General features: G+C 39.0%; 1 protein-coding gene across 3 annotated transcripts in view; it reads right to left on the reverse strand.

Annotated features, from left to right (window-relative positions):
* Window positions 1-5,667: 5,667 nt before the first annotated feature.
* SEC11A (SEC11 homolog A, signal peptidase complex subunit) overlaps window positions 5,668-23,065 on the reverse strand; it is a 35,205-nt gene continuing 17,807 nt past the window's right edge. For 2 of the 3 annotated variants that reach the window (XM_065906224.1, XM_065906225.1), the window contains exons 3-6: window positions 21,090-21,239; window positions 12,374-12,493; window positions 6,373-6,430; window positions 5,668-6,190 (exon numbers count right to left, since the gene is read on the reverse strand). In XM_065906224.1, the coding sequence (XP_065762296.1) occupies window positions 6,140-6,190; window positions 6,373-6,430; window positions 12,374-12,493; window positions 21,090-21,239 (379 nt within the window). In that variant the 3' untranslated portion in view covers window positions 5,668-6,139. Of the gene's footprint in view, window positions 6,191-6,372; window positions 6,431-11,827; window positions 11,865-12,373; window positions 12,494-21,089; window positions 21,240-23,065 lie in introns of those variants that run through there. The other variant, XM_065906226.1, reaches the window with a different exon arrangement.

The raw sequence follows: 23,065 nt of genomic DNA on the forward strand, positions 1-23,065 counted from the left end.
ATGCCTATTACATCGTCACTTGTTTGATAAACAAATGCTAGCATTCCCACCTCAACTGTTGACCAATTCCAAGAAACATGTTCTATATGGCATTCTCTCTTCTTGCTTAAATAAGTTGTCAAGCTGACAACTCTCAGCAAAGCATCATGCGAGCAGATTTCCTTACTTGCCTGCCCAAAGTCCTGAGTATAAATTATTTTAACTCGATTCCTTGAATGAAAGCTGGAAACCAGCTTGAAAGGGTTCCAGATTTGGCTCAAATGGTAAAGAATCCGCCTGCAGTGCAGAAGACCTGGGTTAGAACCAGCTTAGCCATCTAAATAAACCGGCCAGTTAAAATAAGGGCTTTACAGAAATGATTCTTGATGGAGAGTAGGTGGCATTCCAGAAACTCCTAAAATTAACAGAACAAGGATCTATAATTTGAAAGTTGCCTTGAATATAACTGTATATGAGAGATGAGTAACTACTGTTTTTATAGTACAAACTTAAGAAGAAGCAAGATAACATGTTCTTGGCTGGTAAGGATAAGAGGCTGGATATAATAGACCTGAAAAGAGGTTTATCAGAATGGAAAAGAGGTATGAAATTTTTGTTTCTTAAAAAAAGACCATGAGTTTATAAGGACTTCCCTGGCGGTCTAGTGGTTAAAACTCTGCAGTTCCAGTGCAGGGGGTACAGGTTCAATCCCTGATCAGGAAGATCCTGCATGCCACATGATGTGATAAAAAAAAAAAAAAAAGACCATGAGTTTTTAAAGATTAAGGAAAACTGCTTTACAGGAAAACTAACTGAAGGAAGATTCCTGGCTGATTAGATGGGTAGCTGATTTTTTGCGAGGTGGCTTTCTGCAGAAGGGGCCAAAGTATACCTTAACATTCTCAGGAATAGCTCTATGAAAATCATTAGGCTAATTAATATAGAGATTATTGCATAATGCTACACAGTGTCCTTGCAGTGAGGTCTCAGAAGAGAAGTTTCTAGATTTCTGAGTGTCATTACAAGTTTTTAAAAAATTCCCACTTTATATCCATTCCATGAACCATAGATATGATTCTTTCCCTCTTCACATTAGCCCCTAAGGAGCTGAGAACCAAAGCAATGGATCTTCTCCAGCAGACAGCAGGATCTTCTGACATGTCTTGTAGTTACTAACCTCACCTCCCATTTTATCCTTTCCTCCTCCCATGCTCATTTCAACCCCAAATTCTTCAACTGTTTTATATCATATCACATAGTACTGGAAGAATCTTTATGAGCCACTTTGTTCCAAATCCTTTCTGGAACAAAAGAGGGTATAAATAAATCTAAAATGTGAAAAACACTGTGACAGGCACTAGGGGATATACAAGAATGAATTACAGGCTAGTCTTGTTTATATGCCTTCAAGGAGCTAGTTGGAGAGCTGGACACACCTAAGACAAACCACTCCGAGGACAGTGAACAAAGTACTGAGGAGACAGCACCAAGAAGGAAGCACTGTATACCTGAAAGCTTGGTGAATTAGAAACACCCCTCTTTGACCTCCCTGTGCATCTCTTAAGGTTGCACTTACGATCCTATGTGGAAAGATCTGTTTATACATTGCCCCAATTAAGGCACTGAGTTCCTGGCAGAGGAGGGACCTTGCCTCACTCATCTTTGTCTCCCCAGGGCCTGGCCCCAAAGCTGGCACAGAGTAGATGCTCAATAAATGTCTCCTGAATGAGAAAGCTTTTAGTAAGCAGAGAAGTGAGCAGGCACTCCAGGAAGGGCGACCCAGCATAAACAAAGATTGGATGTCTATACAGTGAGACCATTGTCAAGGCTATGAGAACCTGGGGTCTGCTAAGAGCTGAGGTCAGAAAAACCCTGCAGGCCTGGGATGCTACAGGACCTAGAAGGCAATGTCCTCGCTGTTTCTGATAACCTCTGCATATTCTAATTCCCAACACTTTTTGGTTACACAGAGTTCTTTCTATATCCAGATTCACCATAAATATGCATGAAGGGTTAAATTTGTTGTTTTATTTCAGAAACTTCTCTGGTATTACTTGAGGTTATAATAAGGGACAATGGGGACAGAGACATGCCTGGCCAGGAAACAGCCTGAGGAGCTGACAAAGGTCCGTATAGTCAAAGCTATGGTTTTTCCTGCAGTCATGTATGGATGTGAGAGCTGGACCATAAAGAAGGCTAAGCACCGAAAAACTGATACTTTCTAACTGTGGTGCTGGAGAAGACTCCTTAGAGTCCCTTGGACTGCAAGGAGATCAAATCAGTCAATCCTAAAGGAAATCAGTCCTGAATATTCATTGGAAGGACTGATGCTGAAGCTGAAGCTCCAGTACTCTGGCCAACTGATGTGAAGGGCCAACTCACTGGAAAAGATCCTGATGCTGGGAAAGATTGAAGGCAGGAGGAGAAGGAGATAAGAGATAATGAGATGGTTGGATGGCATCACTGACTCAATGGACTTGAGCTTGAGTAAACTCTGGGAGATTGTGAAGGACAGGGAAACCTGGCGTGCTGCAGTCCATGGGGTTGTAAAGAGTAGGACACAAGTTAGCAACTGAACCACAAACTGAGGCTCATCCTGAGGAAGGTGGATAATCCATTCAGCCAGCTAGAATTTCTGAAGCTCAATAGGGTGATAAATGTCATAAGAAAGGTACCTTCAGAACCAGGGGGAGCTCCCACACCTGAGAGGTTATTAGCATTTGGTAACATCCTTATGCAAATGACCAAGAAATACAGTCAGGGATAACAGAGCCTTTATTCCAAGCCTGGGTAGGTTCTTTGAGAAGACTGTGACTCCCTAAGAAAACTGACAAAAGCCAATAACTTCTCCCACTGAGAAAGAGAACACAGCAAGAGACCAAGAACACACAAACAAAATGAAGAAAACAGGATTAACATAAAATATTCTAGAAAGGGAACATGTCGTTTTAAATAGAACCGTTGAGAGATAAAGTTTTTTGATTTAAATTTGGCAAGACCAAGATAATGTACTCACTAAATATCAGGCAAATACAAATCACTTTAATGATTCATATGCTCCGATCCAGGATAACAGCACAACAGTGTTGCTACCCTTAGTTACTGCTTCTGGTTCCAATGCATGATTAAACTAAACACTTGGTATATGCTGCCGGATGCTACTGGGAAAACAGAGCACAGTGTCTATAAAACGGGGCTCCTGCACTGGAGGAACTTACAGTCCGACAGGGGAACTTGAGTCCACAGTCACCAAGATACACAAATAGTGTAAGGCTGCGAACACTGACTGACAGAGAAGGAATAATTACGTTGTGAAAAAAGTGAGACTCGGATAAGCAGAAATGCGAGTATAAAATAAGTGAAAACATGGTGGTACAGCACAAGGTTGCTTCATGTCAGCACAATTCAAAGTCTGAACTTCACACGTAGGAAATACGAGGGTAAATACAAAATCTGTGGTCTAAAAAGAGACACTTCCTAAAGGTTAAAGGGGTATGAAAATGAACTAACAGGTGGAAATTATCTAAAATAGGCACACCAGCATGTTATAGGAAAACTGGATGTAAAGTCATGCAAGCAACAGTCATGAGTTATGTATCTGGATTCAAGGGATGGCGATGAGAATGGGATGACATGGATAAATGCTGGCTTTTAAATGACTAAATATGATGAGAAAATGACAAATCCAGGCAAATATGCCTTTAAAGAGAAGTTGAAATGTGAGGGGGAAGTTTGCACGAATTGCCATGAGCTTCAGTTTAAAGACAGGACGATCGACTGGAGGAGTCCTGCGGGACCAGGCAGAAACAGGACTGGAACTGAGGACAGGCACTTGAGACACTCATGGAGACTGATGAGGTGATGACTCACAGCCAACAGATAATCCATTATCATGTTCTCATCCGAAGTTTTCTCAATTCCTCTTCGATTCTCTTCACTCACAATGGTTAAACCCACCTAACTTCCCACTAGCCCTGTAAAATCTCAAAGAGCTTATACTTCCCTTAAAATAACGAATCAAGCACCTATGGCATTTCTTACATTTCCAAAGAGCTTTTAAAAATACATCTACTGAGATTTCCCTGGCGGACCAGTGGTTAAGACTCCGCACTTCCAACGCATGGGGCACGGGTGTGATCCCTGTTCAAGGAACTAGGATCCCACATTCCTTGTGGTGTGACCAAAAACAACCACATTTACTAATAAAATCTCCCAGTTTTAAGTCTTATATTTTAGCACTAAAATATAAAACCTGGGAACACGGTACCTCATTCCACAAATAATTTTTTTTTTTTAATTTTTGGCTACTAGAGTGAGTCAAATATTTTTAAATGATCTGATTACTTTTCAGAGAAATTTAGCTGTTGCTTCAAACTATGGCATCCAGTAAAGGAGGAAAAACAGTAATTTTATAAGACTGGGTATGAAAATAAGCAAGTGAGGAAAATATAAACACTTCCCTCCCAGTAAGTGTAAAAGGAGAAGGAACCTGGATCACGGAGGATACAAGTACAAGCATGTTTACACTCTGGCGAGTTAGGATCACAAAGAACTTTGAGATCCCAACCTTTGCCAGCAGAACACACGACTTCTCCCCAGAGAAGTCTCAGAAAGGTTGGTACAAAAACAGCCAGTTACTACTGGCTCCGCAGTTAACCCCGCCATCTTTAGGTTGTCAGGAAGGAAAAAGGGAGTAAGCAGCAATTTTTCTACCACACGTGGAGGTGGGGTGGGGGTGGGGGGACATTTCGGCACTCTCCTTGGCTCATGAGAAAATAGAAACACTATGTAAGCCTCAAAGACAGGTTCAAAGAAGCTCTTGTTAGCAGTAATTTGCCAAGTTTCATACTCTGTTGATATCTTTAAGAGTCTGTATGCAAAGTTTGAAAGCTAAAGCCTAGAGAATGGATTTAGGATGGCTGATCTCTACAGGGGAGGGTTTCAGAAGATTAATGTCCCTGTTCTCATTCCATTAGAATTAAAGTATGGGCTGATTTCCACCTCAGTTGAACGAATCATAAAAACCATTCATTTAGCCCACTATTTTGCAAAGTATTGAGATTTCACACTAATACAGAAAGAACAGAAAGGATTAAGAGTCTTTTGTGCTTAAAACACACCAGTTACCACATACTCCTTATTTCCTTTACTGTCTCAGTATTAAAAAAAAGAAAGCAACTGGGCTTTGCCTTCATCACCTTAAACCTTGCCTTCTGTAAGTCTGCATTAGAGAAAAGCAAAGCCAGGCACTTAGGAGAACAGATTCAGGCAAGTTAAGAGTCTAAAGAAAACAAGTAGCATACTTGCCCTCCAGCACCTTCCTCATGCCTCCCCCAGATGCTAAAACTCACTGCCACCCTGTAGAAAGGGTTGAGAAGGTCTCAAGTGCAGAAAAGGTTACAAGTCTACAGGAAAGTGAGAGTTACTGAACCTCTCAGCAACCAGCGGGGCTAATACACATCTGAGCCACACCCTCGTGAAGAGTCAATTTTATGACTAAGAGATCCTACTTCTGCTTCACAAAAACAAAAACAAGCAGACAAAAACCAATTGTCAGCATTAGGACAAACTTCTTGGCTGAAGAACTGTTCCCATCAAAGCCTTTACCTCCCCAAGGGGCGCTAAGAACCAGCACAGGAAAGCAAATTTCAAACGCTTTCCCGACAAACACAAGTCAGGGATAAGGGGTTTCAATATGCAAAGTCTTTTATTTAAAATTTTGAAAAGTTAAGACTATGACCACCTCAGTATACACCATTCCCATTAGAAGGGGGAATGGCAGTTTCAAACTCGGGCAGAGCTGTATTTTCATTTACAGAATTCTGTAGGCACTTTAGAAGTGAAGCTTGGCTTCAAAATACAAACACTGGGGGCTTTGGCTCAACCTTTTAATATAAAAAATTCACTGATGTACAAAAATGCGAAGTGTGACAGTGACAACATATGAAAATCTGTGACTGAAAGTCCCCTCGAGTGCACGTGGTGGGGCACACACACCCGCCCACATGTACTCTGGCGTGGAAACATAAACTAATGCAAACCAGTGCTACCAAGAAGCGCCGACATATGTTCTCCATTCCACCAACCACAGATCGGCATCTACTCCAAACATCCAGTAACAAAAAGTACAGCATCTTCCAGGAACAGCAAGGCAGACTTCTTACTCACGATGGACCAGCACAAATAAACCCAGCAAAAAGAGCACAGCGTACTAGAAAATAAACACAGAAGCACAAGTCAGAGAAGCTTGGAAAAGTTCACAAAGCCTCAGTTAATTAACTGGCCTTTGGGACCATGATAAATCACTAAATCATCCAACTGGCCTTTCATCTTTTAACTGTAATCCATTTAATAGTTTCCAAAACTCATGAAACACAAAGTATCAGATCTTACCTTAAATTTAGGATAGTCATTCATGAGGATCGTCACAATCCCAATATAAGGAACAAATCTAAACAAACAAAAAAGAGATTGAGCATCACAGAACTTTCTAAGTAGCTATTATCATTTACGGAATATTCTCAGTTCTATCTTCCATTGAATACTGATTTTCGGCTGACAAAGTCCACTTGTATATACTGTTCTATTAGACTCTTTCAACAGCCCATGTGATAGGGAAGTTAGCGATATCACCATTTTATAGATGAGGAAACAGTTGCTCATGCCCAAGGTACATGGCAGAACCAGTACCAAATCTGAGGTATCTGACCTCTAGTTGGTGACCCTAATGCCACAGGCTTATTCAGTGTCAGGGGCTGGGCTTGTTGTTATAACCTTGGGAAAGCTGTCAGTCTAGCTGGGGAGACCAGGCAAACACAGCCAGAACTTTACAAGGTACTTCATGTTAAGTGTCCCAAAAGTGAGTGTAACAGCTCTATTATAGTACTTAAGATTTCACCACTCTCTCCTTTTATTATAACCATGTGTAATCTGACTTGGTCTCTCTTCATCCAGAAACTTGTTTTGGAATAGTCTAAACCCCCAGTAGCTCAGTTGGTAAAGAATCTGCCTGCTACGCGGGAGACCCGGGTTTGATCCCCGGATGAAGGAAAGAATACAACTACTCACTCCAGTATTCTGGCCTGGAGAATTCCATGGACTGTATAGTCCATGCGGTCGCAAAGAGTAGGACATGACTGAAGCAACTTTCACTTTCACTGCCTGCAGAAGGTCCATCTCAGCTTCCATCTTCCTTTTCATCTCTCCAGCATTTGGCTTTTGATGACCTGAAACCTGCCCATGAAACCTTTTTCCTTGGGTTCCATTAATACACCAGTCTCTTCCTCCACCTCCACCTACTACCTCTTGGCTGCAACACCTGTTTTATTATTTTTCACTAGTTCTTGCTTTCCTGTCATCCCTAAAGTCTGTGCCCTCAAACTAGGTAAAAACCACATATTAAATAATCTCATAGCACCTCATATATTTTTTCAGAAATCTTCATCATGAGTTTAATTACAGAATTAGTTGCCTAACGAGCTGGACAGTATCTGTCTTCCCTACTAGTCTCTAAGCTCTCCAGGGGCAAAACCAGTGGCAATCTGCTCCCCACTGTATCTTCAAGGCCAAACATGTTACATACACGGCACACAGCAGGCTTCCAGCAAAGACTGACCGACTGAAGGCTGGGATGTCCTGGCCTTGTCTTTTCTCTTTCCCTGGGGAATCTCATCTCCTCCCAGGACTTCAATTTTCCCCTCAAAACAAAAGGCTCCTCAACATAAAAATTCAGGGGAGAGAGAGATGTGGGAGGAAACAGCTGTTAGAAATGTACAACTTTCTTTTTCTTCCTCTGCTCCTGTTGGATTCCAGAGTGGACTGGGTGATACCATCCTAGAGAAGGGAGGCTGATCTTCGCCTATTTCAAAGTATCTCAGACATTTTTATTCAGGGCACTCACAACTGTTGCACACACCAAAGGTGCACAAACATAAATGACCTCCTATATAACACCTCCACCATCAAAGGCTCAGGCAGTCTTGAAAAACAGAAGTTTTGTCTGGGGTGCATTTCACTTCCTTTTGAGAACTCCTCTTACTTCCTGTTTCCTGTCCCCACCCCCATCCTATCCTTCTCCCTTCTGGCAGTACTATCCAGACCCATCTCTCCTCCTCCCCAAACTCCCATTCCTGTAAGTTGATGTTTCTTAAAACCTACACCTCTCTTGTGAGAATCACTTGAACAGCTTGTTATGATGCTCTATCTTCCCAGGTTTACTGAGTCAGCGTACCTCCGGAAGGTCGGGCTCAAATGACACTTCTGCACATTTAAGTACAAGAAGCACAGCTTTAGTCAGTGAGGTGTATGGAACAGGTGTGTAGTGACAGTAACTTCCTCTTTTAGGGACCATGCTTTAGTTTCAACCCCTGGGACCTCTAAGAACTGAACAGTCACTACAGAATGGCCTTGCTAAAGCTCTACAAGGGTAGATAAAGGTTTTCTATATTTTTAATACATATATTTTTTCCTTTTAATGCAACAACTCTATTTCTTTTGTCTCATTTATAACATCTCAAATAAGCAACAGTTTCCAGTCTTTCAGAAAGAAAATCATCTAATTTAAGAATATAAAGGCAAATGCCTTTCAGTAAAATGCAGATTAGAAGTTATAAAAGCATCTGTGACTTCCATGAAAACAATGATCAGGCTGCCAGTTCTGGCCTGATGAGCAATCAGCAGCCATTCTCAGGGGTAGAGACTTTCAATGTCACCTCCATGCAATGATATCTATGCTCAAAGAACCAATGATTACACAGTCTGCATATAGGTTATCCGTGGAAATATTTTTTTCCCCTAAAGGTGATTTTACGTTGCTTACCATAAGTGAAATAGAAGCAACCTGATCTTTAAGAGTAACAGAAGTAAAATATAAGGTTGCCAGAATATGACAGGCAGTCCAAAGTCAAATGAAAATTTCGTTATTTGTACCACTGATTCCCTCCATGGACAGACAAGAGCTGCTATCATCAGTCATCTTAAATTCAAATCATTTGCACTTTTTTCCTACTGAACTCAGATAAACCCTGCTGAAGCAGAGTTGATAATAAGTGAAAGTTTAAAATAAGTTAAAAAAAAAATGCCATTCACAAAGCCAACTTCAACACCAGACAGTGTGGCAAGTTAACATCTAGAAGCAGAGTATAGGGTAAATATGTATTCCCAGGAGTTCTCGGTATCAAAGGTGCTGCTATGAAAGGAGCCTCAGGAGGAAGAAAGAAGAACCATCTGCTGATATTTTGGGTGAAAATAATCTGTCAGATGTCAAGAGAGGTCTATGCCTGGGAAGTCTGGACCCTAGTAGCTGACTTAAGAAGGATCACTATTTCTATCCCAGAATGATCTGTTTCAAGTTAAGTAAAAAGTACATTTTGAAAGCCTCCTCTATAAACCTGATTACTCTGGCTTAAAACTCTGATTACTCTGGTTTATAAACCTCACTTACTCTGTTCCTCCCTTTATTTTTATTCTCTTTACCATTGTCAATATTTTTCTATTTCCTGATATTCTGCCAGGCTTTCTCCTTTTCTCCTGTTGCTTTCTACCCTTCTGAGACTAACAGCTTCTCTTGTGTTTTTCAACTACCTGAAGTTAGAAAGAATCACCCCTATTCTTAGTAGGTTCAGTATTAGTTTCACTTTCTAAAATTGTTTTATTCCATGCTAAAACATGAATGAACCTTGAAAACGTTATGCTAGGTAGAAGAAGCCAGACATAAAAGACCACATATTTAAAAACAAACAAACATATATTATAAGATTCTGTTTATACAGCATGTCCAGAACAGGCAATCCATAGAGACAGAAAGTAAATGAGTGGTTGCCAGGGGCTGCAAGGAAAAGGGGACAAGGAGTGACTGCAAATGAATACCCAGTTTTCTTTTTGGGGTGTGGAAATGTTCTGGAATTAAATAATGGTGACGGTTTTACGACTTTCTGAATATAATAAGACCCACTGTACTGTACACTTTAAAATGATAAATTTTATATCCCAATATATGTGAATTATAGCTCAATAAAAAATGTTTTAAACTTGTTTTTATTTAGTGCCTTAGGCTTCAGTGTGCAGCTGTTTGAGAAAAAAAAAAATAATTCCAAGGTTTGGGTACAGTCTGACTCTGAAATGTAGTTTAGTGTTTTATAAACACAATTTCCACAAAAGGAGGTGATGTGCCCCATTATGCGTCAGGGTTAAGTGGTGACAGGATCAACAGAAAGTGAATTTGCACACTTAAGGCTGTGCTACTGCCTCTGACATCCCAGGTGCTTACACTTCAGGGAAGGTTACTTAATTCAGAGAGTTCCAGACCATAACATTTTTTGTATTAAAAGCAAGAAAAAGGTCTATAACTTTCAACATTGAGACTTTAGAAATGACACTGTATACAGTTAAGGATTAAAAAAAAAAAATCTTCAGAATGACAAGCTACTTGAGAAAAAGAAAGCCTGGTTTCTCCCCCTTTTCGTGGGATGATGCATTTTTTACCCCAAATGGGGCCAAGGTGAGCAGACAGAGCAGCATGAAACACCTTACAATCAAGATCTAGATAAAGGGACACTGTCATACCAGTAGGAGTATAAATAAAACTGTACAGCAAAACTTGCCAAAAGCCTTAAAATACGCTGTTTCACCAGGTCACTCCACTTCTAAAAATTTACTGTGAAAAAAGCACTGGGCAAGGCCAATGAGACATGTAAAAGGGATGTTCCTCATTAACACTTCACAATTTAAAAAAAAGACAACAATCGAAGGCATCCAACACATAGGAGGTTGGCTAAATAAAAATGTGGTCTTTCCACATAGTGGAGTAGCATACGACTTTGATGATATTAAAATGATGATACGGAAATAAGTCTTTTGATCTGTGGATACTACTAGTAATATTGGGGGATAAAAAAGAGGTTATAAGCAGCATGACCATTCTTTCCCCATACACAAAATGTGTTTATGTCTGTATACACACTTACATATTAAGATCTGCATCTTTATACATAAAATATTAAAAGAACATGAACCAAAAAGTTAAATATTTATGGAGGGAGTGAAAAGGAGAGAAGGGATTTTGCTTTCTGATGTCTGTTATTTCCTTGTGTTTCTACAAGAATTTGTACATTTGCAATTAAAGGAAAAACAAAAAGACTCAAAGAAGATGATACTACCAGCACCTTGGGAACAGAGGGAAATGGGGACTGTGCCTTCTCTGAAGCCCTGATGTATCTGATTTGAATTACAAAAGTATGTTTGGCTCCATCCTAGGAAATCAAGTTCCCTTGAACTTGAGGCATACACAAAATCCAGCTCTGCTGAAGACAAAACACCTTGGTGCTTTTTCTGACCCACTGTCTTTAGCCCCAAACTGAACATCTCTTCTACTGTAAGTTTTACTTAAAAACTTGAACTTATTTCTTTACGAGAACACGGTTCATCGGTCCCACTGTTGGCTCATGGGACCACTGAATCCACCGCGTCTGTTCTAGGTTAGGAGCAGGTGTCCTGACAGTGGAGGGGAGTACCACAGGCATCTAAATAGTGAGAACAAGTGCTGCCCATCTCAAGTGTTATACCAGCAATTTGGGGGTGATGGTTAAAACAGTGGGTTCTGGAGTCAGCCAGCCATTTTTAGTATCAGTGTGATCTTAGATAAGCAACCTCACAACGTCCGTGTTTCCTCATCTGTAGAATGGAAATATTAGGGTTGTTCTGAGGTTAAAATGAGGTAATTCATGTCAAGAAAGCACTTAGGATGAGTCTCTGGCACATAGTAAGCCCTAGTAAATGTGAGTTATTGTTAATACTATTAATAACATGAAGGTGGTAATAATCCCATATTTCCTCATACCAATAACTTACAATTCCTGTCCTCCACTCATCTGTTCTCCTGATAAAATCTGAAATAAACAGGCTTAATATAACTTTAAAATTTCATTTGACCTCAGTAATTTCACAACTAGAAATAAAACAGTATGGAATACATTATCGTGATGAAATTAATCTAGATGAACACTTTCAGTTGCTGACTCAGTAAATACTTACGAAACATGAGTTTTAACAAGGAGGATTACTATCACTCTGGATCCCCAGAGCTTAGCACAGAACAGACATCAGAGTACATGGGAGGTGCACAAAAACATTTCATAAATGAATTAAACAAATGAATTTTTAAAACTGTCACTCTAATTCATCCTCATCACTAATATTTTGTTCTTTTTCATCAGTCCACATTCTCCCCTCTGGAGCAATAAACCTGAAGTTACAGATGTGTTTTAAGAAGTGTACGTTTTCAAAAGATACAAGATGATTTGACCAAAACAGGACCAAATCATTACATTCAATTGTGTATGATCAGCCAATACAAACGAGATAGCCAATGTGTCATAAATCTCCCCTCTATACTTACCCCCTTGCTCTCCCCACAACATCTTTTTTCTCTAACCAATGTTGTCCTTGTTTATAGAGGCCTCGGTCATCAACCGCATTATTATCTCCTTTGGTTAAAAACTTGATATGTCCATTTTGCCTTAAAAGAGTAAGGGAAATCCAAGTCATCGAATACCTTCATGCCATTTCAAAGTACAAAATTTGCTCATGATAACTGAAAATTCCTATGGAACTGTGGTATTTTATCATCATTCTCAATATAAAAATAATTATTTAGCCAAAAGATGTTCACAGCTGTGTTGTTTATAACAGGAAAAAACTGAAAACAAGCTAAAAGGCTAAAAGGAGTTGAAATCCATACAAGCATTAAGGATAATGATATAGAAAAACATTTAATGACATTAGAAGAGCATACAAATTTTATTAAGGTAAAAAATATTACAAAATAGCATGTACAGAATAATTTTTTATATTTTTATTTTTATAATAAAACGAACACAAACCACCAACTTTCTGGAAATACCAAGAGCAAAGGAAAACACTAAACTATTCTACAGGATATAATCTGCAAAGTGAAGAAGACAATGGGAAACTGCAGAATGACCCAGTTTCTTTAACCAATAAATCACAAGAAACAAAGAAAGTTAGGGAAGGAATTTACAGATTAAATATAAGACATAAAGCTATATTAACCAAATGCAACTGAGGACGTCCTTTAAATCTGGATTCAAACAAATTGCTGATAAAAGTTAAGACACAATTGGAAATGTGAACAAAGATTGGAAACTTAATAATACAAAGAAACGTTTGTTCATTTTTTTAGGTGTAAGCATGCTAATTATAAAACAAACACAAACCACCAACTTTCTGGAAATGCCAAGAGCAAAGGAAAACACTGGAGCAGCCGTGAAGAGATACCCACGTCCAAGGTCAGGAGGGGCAGCCATGAAGAGATGCCCCGCGTCCAGTTAACAGAAAACCAAGCAAGATGGTAGGTGTTGCGAGAGGGCATCAGAGGGCAGACACAATAAAACCATAATCACAGAAAACTAGCCAATCTGATCACATGGACCACAGCCTTGTCTAACTCAATGAAACTAAGCCATGCCGTGTGGGGCCACCCAAGATAGACGGGTCATGGTGGAGAGGTCTGACAGAATGTGGTCCACTGGAGAAGGGAATGGCAAACCACTTCAGTATTCTTGCCTTGAGAACCCCATGAACAGTATGAAAAGGCAAAATGATAGGATACTGAAAGAGGAACTCCCCAGGTCAGTAGGTGCCCAAAATGCTACTGGAGATCAGGGGAGAAATAACTCCAGAAAGAATGAAGGGATGGAGCCAAAGCAAAAACAATACCCAGTCGTGGATGTGAATGGTGATAGAAACAAGGTCCGATGCTGTAAACAGCAATATTGCACAGGAACCTGGAATATTAAGTCCATGAATCAAGGCAAATTGGAAGTAGTCAAACAGGAGATGGCAACAGTGAATGTCGACATTCTAGGAATCACTGAACTAAAAATGGACTGGAATGGGTAAATTTAACTCAGATGACCATGACATCTACTACTGTGGGGAGGAATCCCTTAGAAGAAATGGAGTAGCCATCACGGTCAAAAGGAGTCCGAAATGCAGTACTTGGATGCAATCTCAAAAATGACAGAATGATCTCTGTTTGTTTCCAAGGTAAACCATTCAATATCACTGTAATCCAAGCCTATGCCCCAACCAGTAATGCTGAAGAAGCTGAAGTTGAACAGTTCTATGAAGACCTACAAGACCTTTTAGAACTAATACCCAAAAAAGATGTCCTTTTCATTATAGTGAACTAGAGTGCAAAAGTAGATAAAGTAGACAGTCAAGAAATATCTGGAGTAAAAGGCAAATTTGGCCTTGGAGTATGGAATGAAGCAGGGCAAAGGCTAATAGAGTTTTGCCAAGAGAACGCACTGGTCATAGCAAACACCCTATTCCAACAACACAAGAGAAGACTCCACACATGGACATCACCAGATGGTCAACACTGAAATCAGATTATATTCTTTGCAGCCAAAGATGCAGAAGCTCTATACAGTCAGCAAAAACAAGACCAGGAGCTGACTGTGGCTCAGATCATGAACTCCTTATTGCCAAATTCAGACTTAAATTGAAGAAAGTAGGGAAAACCACTAGACCATTCAGGTATGACCTAAATCAACTCCCTTATGACTATACAGTGGAAGTGAGAAATAGATTTAAGGGACTAGATCTGATAGACGGAGAGCCTGATGAACTATGGACGGAGGTTCGTGACATTGTACAGGAGACAGTGATCAAGACCATCCCCATGGAAAAGAAATGCAAAAAGGCAAAATGGTTGTTTAAGGAGGCCTTACAAATGGCTGTGAAAAGAAGAGAAGTGAAAAGCAAAGGAGAAAGGGAAAGATATTCCCATTTGAATGCAGTGTTCCAAAGACTAGCCAGGAGAGATAAGAAAGACTTCCTCAGCGATCAATGCAAAGAAATAGAGGAAAACAACAGAATGGGAAAGACAAGAGATCTCTTCAAGAAAATCAGAGATACCAAGGGAACATTTCATGCAAAGATGGGTTTGATAAAGGACAGAAATGGTATGGACCTAACAGAAGCAGAAGATATTAAGAAGAGGTAGCAAGAATACACAGAACTGTACAAAAAAGGTCTTCATGACCCAGATAATCATGATGGTGTGATCACTCACCTAGAGCCAGACATCCTGGAATGTGAAGTTAAGTTGGCCTTAGAAAGCATCAGTACGAACAAAGCTAGTGGAGGTGATGAAATTCCAGATGAGCTATTTCAAATCCTGAAAGATGATGCTGTGAAAGTGCTGCACTCAATATGCCAGCAAATTTGGAAAACTCAGCAGTGGCCACAGGACTGGAAAAGTGTCAGTTTTCATTCAAATCCCAAAGAAAGGCAATCCCAAAGAATGCTCAAACTACCACACAATTGCACTCATCTCACATACTAGTAAAGTAATGCTCAAAATTCTCCAATCCAGGCTTCAGCAATACATGAACTGTGAACTTCCAGATGTTCAAGCTGGTTTTAGAAAAGGCAGAGGAACCAGAGATCAAATTGCCAACATCCACTGTATCATCGAAAAAGCAAGAGAGTTCCAGAAAAACATCTATTTCTGCTTTATTGACTATGCCAAAGCCTTTGACTGTGTGGATCATAGTAAACTGTGGACAATTCTGAAAGAGATGGGAATACCAGACCACCTGACCTGCCTCCTGAGAAACCTATATGCAGGAAGCAACAGTTAGAACTGGACATGGAACAAAAGACTGGTTTGAAATAAGAAAACAAGTACGTCAAGGCTGCATATTGTCACCATGCTAATTTAACTTATATGCAGAGTACATCATGAGAAATACTGGACTGGAAGAAGCACAAGTTGGAATCAAGATTACCGGGAGAAATACCAATAACCTCAGATATGCAGATGGCACCACCCTTATGGCAGAAAGTGAAGGGGAACTAAAAAGCCTCTTGATGAAAGTGAAAGAGGAGAGTGAAAAAGTTGGCTTAAAGCCCAACATTCAGAAAACTAAGATCATGGCATCTGGTCCCATCACTTCATGGCAAATAGATGGGAAAACAGTGGAAACAGTGACTGACTTTATTTTTGGGGGGCTCCAAAATCACTGCAGATGGTGATTGTAGCCATTAAATTAAAAGATGCTTACTCCTTGGAAGGAAAGTTATGATCAATCTAGATAGCATATTAAAAAGCAGAGACATTACTTTGCCAACAAAGGTCTGTCTAGTTAAGGCTATGGTTTTTCCAGTGGTCATGTATGGATGTGAGAGTTGGACTGTGAAGAAAGCTGAGTGCTGAAAAATTGATGCTTTTGAACTGTGGTGTTGGAGAAGACTCTTGAGAGTCCCTTGGACTGCAAGGAGATCCAACCAGTCCATCCTAAAGCAGTACAGTCCTGGGTGTCCATTGAAGGACAGAGGCTGAACTGAAACTCCAATACTTTGGCCACTTGATGCGAAGAGATGACTCACTGGAAAAAACCTTGATGCTGGGAGGGATCGGGGGCAGGAGGAGAAGGGGACAACAGAGGATGAGATGGCTGGATGGCATCACTGACTCGATGAACTTGAGTTTGAATAAACTCTGGGAGTTGGTGATGGACAGGGAGGGCTGGTGTGCTGCAGTCCATGGGGTTGCAAAGAGTCGGACATGACTGAGTGACAGAAATGACTGAACTGCTGCTAATTATAGCTTATTGGAACTAGGTGATTGATGCATGGAAGTTCATTATACTGTTTTGTCTACTTTTGTGAATGCTAGAAATCCTCATATTAAAAGAAAAATTGAAAAAGAAAAATACTAAGCAAGGTCTAAAATGATAGACCAAGGTGTGAACAGCAGCTATCTATAGGGTTTTAAGTTTTCTCTCCAACAAATATATACTACTTTTATAAGCCAGGGTCTATATAAACATCATATTACTTGATTAGACAATTATTAGTTTAATAATACTAAAGAACCAGGCTTCCCTGGTGGCTCAGATGGTAAAGAATCCGCCTGCAATGCGGGAGACCTGGGTTCTATTCCTTGGTTGGGAAGATCCCCTAGAGGAGGGCATGGCAATCCACTCCAGTATCCTTGCCTGGAGGATCCCCAAGGACAGAGGAGCTTGGCAGGGTGCCGTTCATGGGGTCACAAAGAGTTGGACATGACTGAGCAGCTAAGCACATACACATACAAATGAAATAAATTAAAAAATAATAATAATGATACTAAAGAACCATGGGGCTTCTAGTAATCTTAAAATTAATAGGAATTTACAGTTGACAAAGACTATCTTAAAACTAACTCAAATGAGTTTGAGTTAACAGTTTAACTAGAAAGAAGAAAAATAGCTTCAGCTCCTACACACTAATACCTACTTAGATTCTAAGGCAGAAACTGGCTCACTAGACACTAAATCATCAGCAGATAGAACTAAATTGGAGGTGTTGCAAACACTAAAAACATTCAAGTGCAAACAGTGTCATTAAAAATGAGATTCCAATTATAAGAAATGCAAATATATACAGAGAAAAATAACCTGTAGTTGACAACTCAGTAAGTGAAAGAATGTTTGAAAAATCCTGGACGGTAAAAGAAAACAGATGTGCAAGGGGGTGGGGATAGTGAGTTGCAAGAGACCATCACGAAAATGCAGAGTAAGGACTAAGTCACCCCCATGGCAATTCTTCTAAACTCTTTATCACGTGCCAGTATTCAATATCACCAAATTATAATACTACCTACAGGCTGAACTTACTAAATACATATTAGAGCAGGCTATAAAATAAGATACAGAGTTTATAAGTGGGGAAAATGTATTAAGAATTGCTCATAGGCTAATACAAAGAGCTATCCAAGAGAATTCAGTCAACTGATAACATTTAATAGCTACCTTTCACCTTTTAAATTAAAAAACCAACTTCACTCTCTCCTCTTTCCTAATACATGGAAGACAAGAAACAGGTGAGGGAATGAGAAGGATTTAAGGAAGATGTTTTTTTGCTGTTTGCCACACTACATATTGCCACAGCTTTCATTCCAATCCCAAAAAAAGGCAAGGCCAAAGAATGTTCAAACTACAGCACAATTCCACTCATCTCACCCGCTAGCAAAGTAATGCTCAAAACTCCCCAAGCCAGGTTTCAACAGTAGGCGAACCATGAACTTCCAGATGTTCATGATGGATTTAGAAAAGGCAGGGGAAGCAAAGATCAAATTGCCAACATCCATTGGATCATCGAAAAAGCAAGAGAGTTCAGAAAAACATCTACTTCTGTTTTATCGACTATACCAAAGCCTTTGACTGTGTGGGTCACAACAAATTGTGGAGAATTCTTAAAGAGATGGGAATACCAGACCACCTGACCTGCCTTCTGAAAAATCTGTATGCAGGTCAAGAAGCAATAGTTAGAACTGGACATGGAACAACAGACTGGTTCCAAATTGGGAAAGAAGTATGTTAAGACTGTATATTGTCACCCTGCTTATTTAACTTATATATGCAGAGTACATCATGTGAAATGCCAGGTTGGACAAAACACAAGTTGGAATCAAGATTGCTAAGAGAAAAATATCAATAACCTCAGATACATAGATGATACCACCCTTATGGCAGAAAGTGAAGAAGAACTAAAGAGCCTCTTAATGAAAGTGAAAGAGGAGAGTGAAAAAGTTGCCTTAAAACTCAACATTCAGAAAACTAAGATCATGGCATCCCATCCCATCACTTCATGGCAAACAGATAAGAAATAGTGGAAACAATGAGAGACTTTATTTTGGGAGGCTCCAAAATCACTGCAGATGGTGACTGCAGCCATGAAATTAAAAGACACTTGCTCCTTGGAAGAAAAGCTATGACCAAACTACACAGCATATTAAAAAGCAGAGACATAAAAAAAAAAAAAAAAAAGCAGAGACATTACTTTGCCAACAAAGGTCTGACTAGTCAAAGTGATGGTTTTCCTAGTAGTCACATATGGATGTGAGAGTTGGACTACAAAGAAAGCTGAGTGCCAAAGAATGATGCTTTTGAACTGTAGTGTTGGAGAAGACTCTTGAGAGTCCCTTGGACTGCAAGGAGATCCAATTAGCCAATCCTAAAGGAAATCAGTCCTGAATATTCATTGCAAGGACTGATGCTGAAGCTGAAACTCCCCAATACTCTGGCCACCTGATGCAAAGAACTGACTCATTGGAAAACACCCTGATTCTGGGAAAGATTGAAAGCAGGAGGAGAAGGAGTTGACAGAGGATGAGATGGTTGGATGGCATCACTGACTCCATGGACATGAGTTTGAGCAAACTTCAGGAGTTGGTGATAGACAGGGAAGCCTGGCGTATTGCAGTCCGTTGGGTTGCAAAGAGTCAGACACGACTGAGCAACTGAACTGAATTGAAATGACAGTACACATAACCTTACCTGCATGCACATCTCTGGTTTTTGTTTTTTTTTTAATTCTCAACTTTAATTCTGAAATATAATTTCCACAAATTTTAACACAGCCTTTATAGATTCCATGATAATCCCTAATCTTCATATGACTTTTGCACTTCTAAGCTCTTTAATTTGTTTCCTCAGGATTTTGTTTTCAGTGCTTAATCAAGAAGGGTTTCCACATGCTTTATCCTCTTAGTTCTTTTTAAAAAAATTTTATTTATGTTTAATTGAAGGATAACTGCTTTATAACACTGTGTTGGTTTCTGCCATATATATACATGAATCAACCATAGGTATATGTATGCTCCCTCCCTCTAGAACCTCCCACGCAAGACAACTTTTTTAAAATAAAAAACTCCATTCAAAGGATCACATATAAAAATGTACAAGTTGTGCTCTACCCAAAGCAGGGTCTGATTTTTTCTGATAAATCTGGGGGAAAGTTGGTCCTGATTTGTTCACAAAAGGCGGTGCTGAGAACAATATACACAAATACACTTTGAGAATTTGGAAAACACTATCTGTACTGAATAAACCTTCATGATTCTTAAAAAAAATAAATAAATAAAACTAAGTTATTCCTTCCTTCCAAGTCACTAATAGAATGCCATTTAAAAATTATAATCTTGGGACTTCCCTGGTGGTCCAGGGGCGAAGACTCTGTGTTCCCAGTGCAGGGGGTCTAGGTTCCATCCCTGGTCAGGGAACTAGATCCCACATGCTGCAACGAAGGCCCAGTGTAGCCAAATAAATAAAAATACTTCCAAAAAAGTATAATCTCTCAATATATTGAGGTATAGAAAAAGAAGAACGGTCATATCTTTATTTCATCAATGAAGAAAGAACTCTTCTAAGCTAGAATGTTTACAATGATCTTCAAAAAGCAACAGGCGACGGTTCCCTCCATTGTAAGTGGAGAATATAAACTATTTGAGAGGGTTTAAGAATGAGGCAGAATTTATTTAGGGCTTCCTCATACTCAAGGGCCTACATCACTACCACTGCTTTACCTCCCTCTCATATGTTTCCCAGGACACTCCCTTTTCCTCCATTTCTTTCCGTCTTTCCGTTCTAACTAGGAAGGTTACAGATTTGGAAGGGACGGGTGAGGATACGTAGCTGCACAGTGGGCTCAGGCTAAGAACCCAGAGCTCATCTTCCTGAACTTCTTTCTGTCACAGATAGGGAAACTGAAACCTGGGATGTGACCGCTTTTGCTCACTGTTACACCCTTCCTCCACCCCCAGTGAATTCTAAAGGTCTTACAAATGTTCTTTTCAATTCTAAAATCCTTCTATATTTACAAGAATAAATAATTTCAGATTTCAATAGTTTTCTTTGGAATTTTGAAAAAGTTGATAAATTTATTCTTACAATGTCTGTGAGATTGCCTTAAAGGTTTACTTTTGAAAGATCAGGGCTACCTCATCCATTATATAAGATCCTTGTTTGGGATCAATCTTTATGTGATGTTTTTTTCTGGGATGATATATAGGGTCACTGATCTGGTTGGGACGTAGAAGAGATCCAAGAAAAACCTCCAGAAAAGCCCTCAGGGAAATAGATGAATTAGTAAGTATTTAGTTTTCCAAATGTCACCAAAAGAGGTTCATAAAAATGGACTAGAAGAAGGACCTAGGAGTTTCCCACCATTTCTTAAATCTTTGGGCTATCAAAATGAAATACTACAAAAACTAAAACACAAACATATTTTAAAATAGAGAAGATATAGTTTGCACATACTTTTCATGAATCTTCAAGACTCGGTGAACTATAGGAATCTCTCTTCCTTCTATCCTAAAAACAACAATTTCTCCCACTCGTATGGGATCTTCAACTCGATTTGTTAGAAAGAGAAGATCTCCTCTATGAAATGCAGGTTCCATGCTGCCACTGGGAGGGAAAAAAGAATATAACAACAAAAGAGTGTCTGAGATTAAATTTATTTTCAAAGTTAGATATTCAACAAAAGTTATCACCTTTGGAATATACTTAATACCTTAACAAATATATCAACATACATGTGTACTGTCCTCCAAAAAAAGTTTCTTATACTAATTAGTTATACTAAAGGTTTCCTTTAGTTAACTAGTTCTATTGCAACCATTACTATTCAAAGGAACTTAAATTTTGAAAAGGGCAATGTTACTAATTCCTTAACCTTTTAAAATTTCAAAACAGAATATAAAAGAATGAACTTTATAATCCCTGCCCTTATTCTCCATCTGAAAACACTAAAGATATTCAAATATTCAAATGAGAACCGGATCATCTTCTTCTGCCATTTATAAAGATACAGAGCAAGATGACCTTATGGTTTCAATCCAACAAGAAGGAAAAACAGCTCATCAAGTCAAGGACAGTCAGCAACAGAGATAATGCTTGTGCTATCAATTGATTTATTTAAAGAAGAGAAACAAGAAAGAAAACCAAGGACAAAAGCAGAGATTTTTGCCTAAGAATTTAAAAAACGAGCAAAGAATTCAATTTCATGGTACTTAGTGGTTACAAACTTCTAGAGTGTCTTCTTACCTTTCACCTGTTCTACCTTATACCACGTCCTTCAAAGGTCCTAAGATATTTGCACTACTTGATGAAACTTTTTTTTCTATAATGAAATAGTGCATCAGTATTTCAGAAACTCAAGCTCTAATTTTCAATAACTGTAAGTTAAATAAGGAAAAAATGGATAGACAAGGATAAAATTCAACACAAGAACATGACAAGGTTCAAACACTTCTGTTTGAAGACTCTGGTCTTCTATATATATAAAAGAGTATCGCAGTGGCTCCCAAACTCTGGTGCACACAAGAATCATCTGAGAAACTTAAAAATCCCCAAGCCCAGGTCACGTCTCACACCACTTAAATCAGAATGTCTGAGGATGAGAAGAGACATCAAACCAATATTCTGCAAAGATCCCAGGTGATTCAAACATGAGCAAATTTGGGGGCTCACTGGAAATATAGATTTTTCAGCACAATGTTTATTCTTAAAACTTCTGTTAAGCTTCCTCATGGGGCAATCAATTCCCTTTCTTGGAAGGTGTTCAGACAAAAGATGAAACATGTGTTCGATGAAAACATTATTGAAGGTATTCTAGACATGAAATTTTCAAGTTTTTATTTTGGTTGATTTTTTTAAAAAATCAGTGACATCCTTGGTTCAAATAAAACCTTGCTTAAAAATTATATAAATAAAACATAAAAGTTGAGTTATTCTGATTCAATAACTCAGCTTTATCGAGCACTTATATGCAAAGTGCTAATTCTAAGTGGTGTTTCTTTATTTCAAACAATCTTCAGAACAATTCTAAGATGCAGGTACTATAATTATCCTAACTTTATAGATAAGGAGACTGAGGCTTAGACTGGCCTAGAGTTATTAGTTAAAAAAAAAAAGAAAAATTATAAAAGAGGGAATTAGACCAAGGGAGTCTACTCTCACTGTGCCTCTGAGATACTCTAGAACTTTAAGTGGGGAGTTATCATGATCACATTTGCACTTAAAAAAAAAAGATCACATCAGAAGCTACAGAGTTTACAGAAGACATTCAAATATTTATTGAATTCATGAACAGATGGAAAAGATAAGAAGGTAAATTGGGAGACCACTTGTCCAGGGTATTATCTACAACTGAATACTTGGCAATTATTAAGTGTTATTAAAACATGCACACTGGAAAATAAGGATAAGGGGAAAAGACTGAAAAAAGAATA

This window comes from Muntiacus reevesi, chromosome 15, assembly GCF_963930625.1.
Source record: "Muntiacus reevesi chromosome 15, mMunRee1.1, whole genome shotgun sequence".
NCBI lineage: Eukaryota > Metazoa > Chordata > Mammalia > Artiodactyla > Cervidae > Muntiacus > Muntiacus reevesi.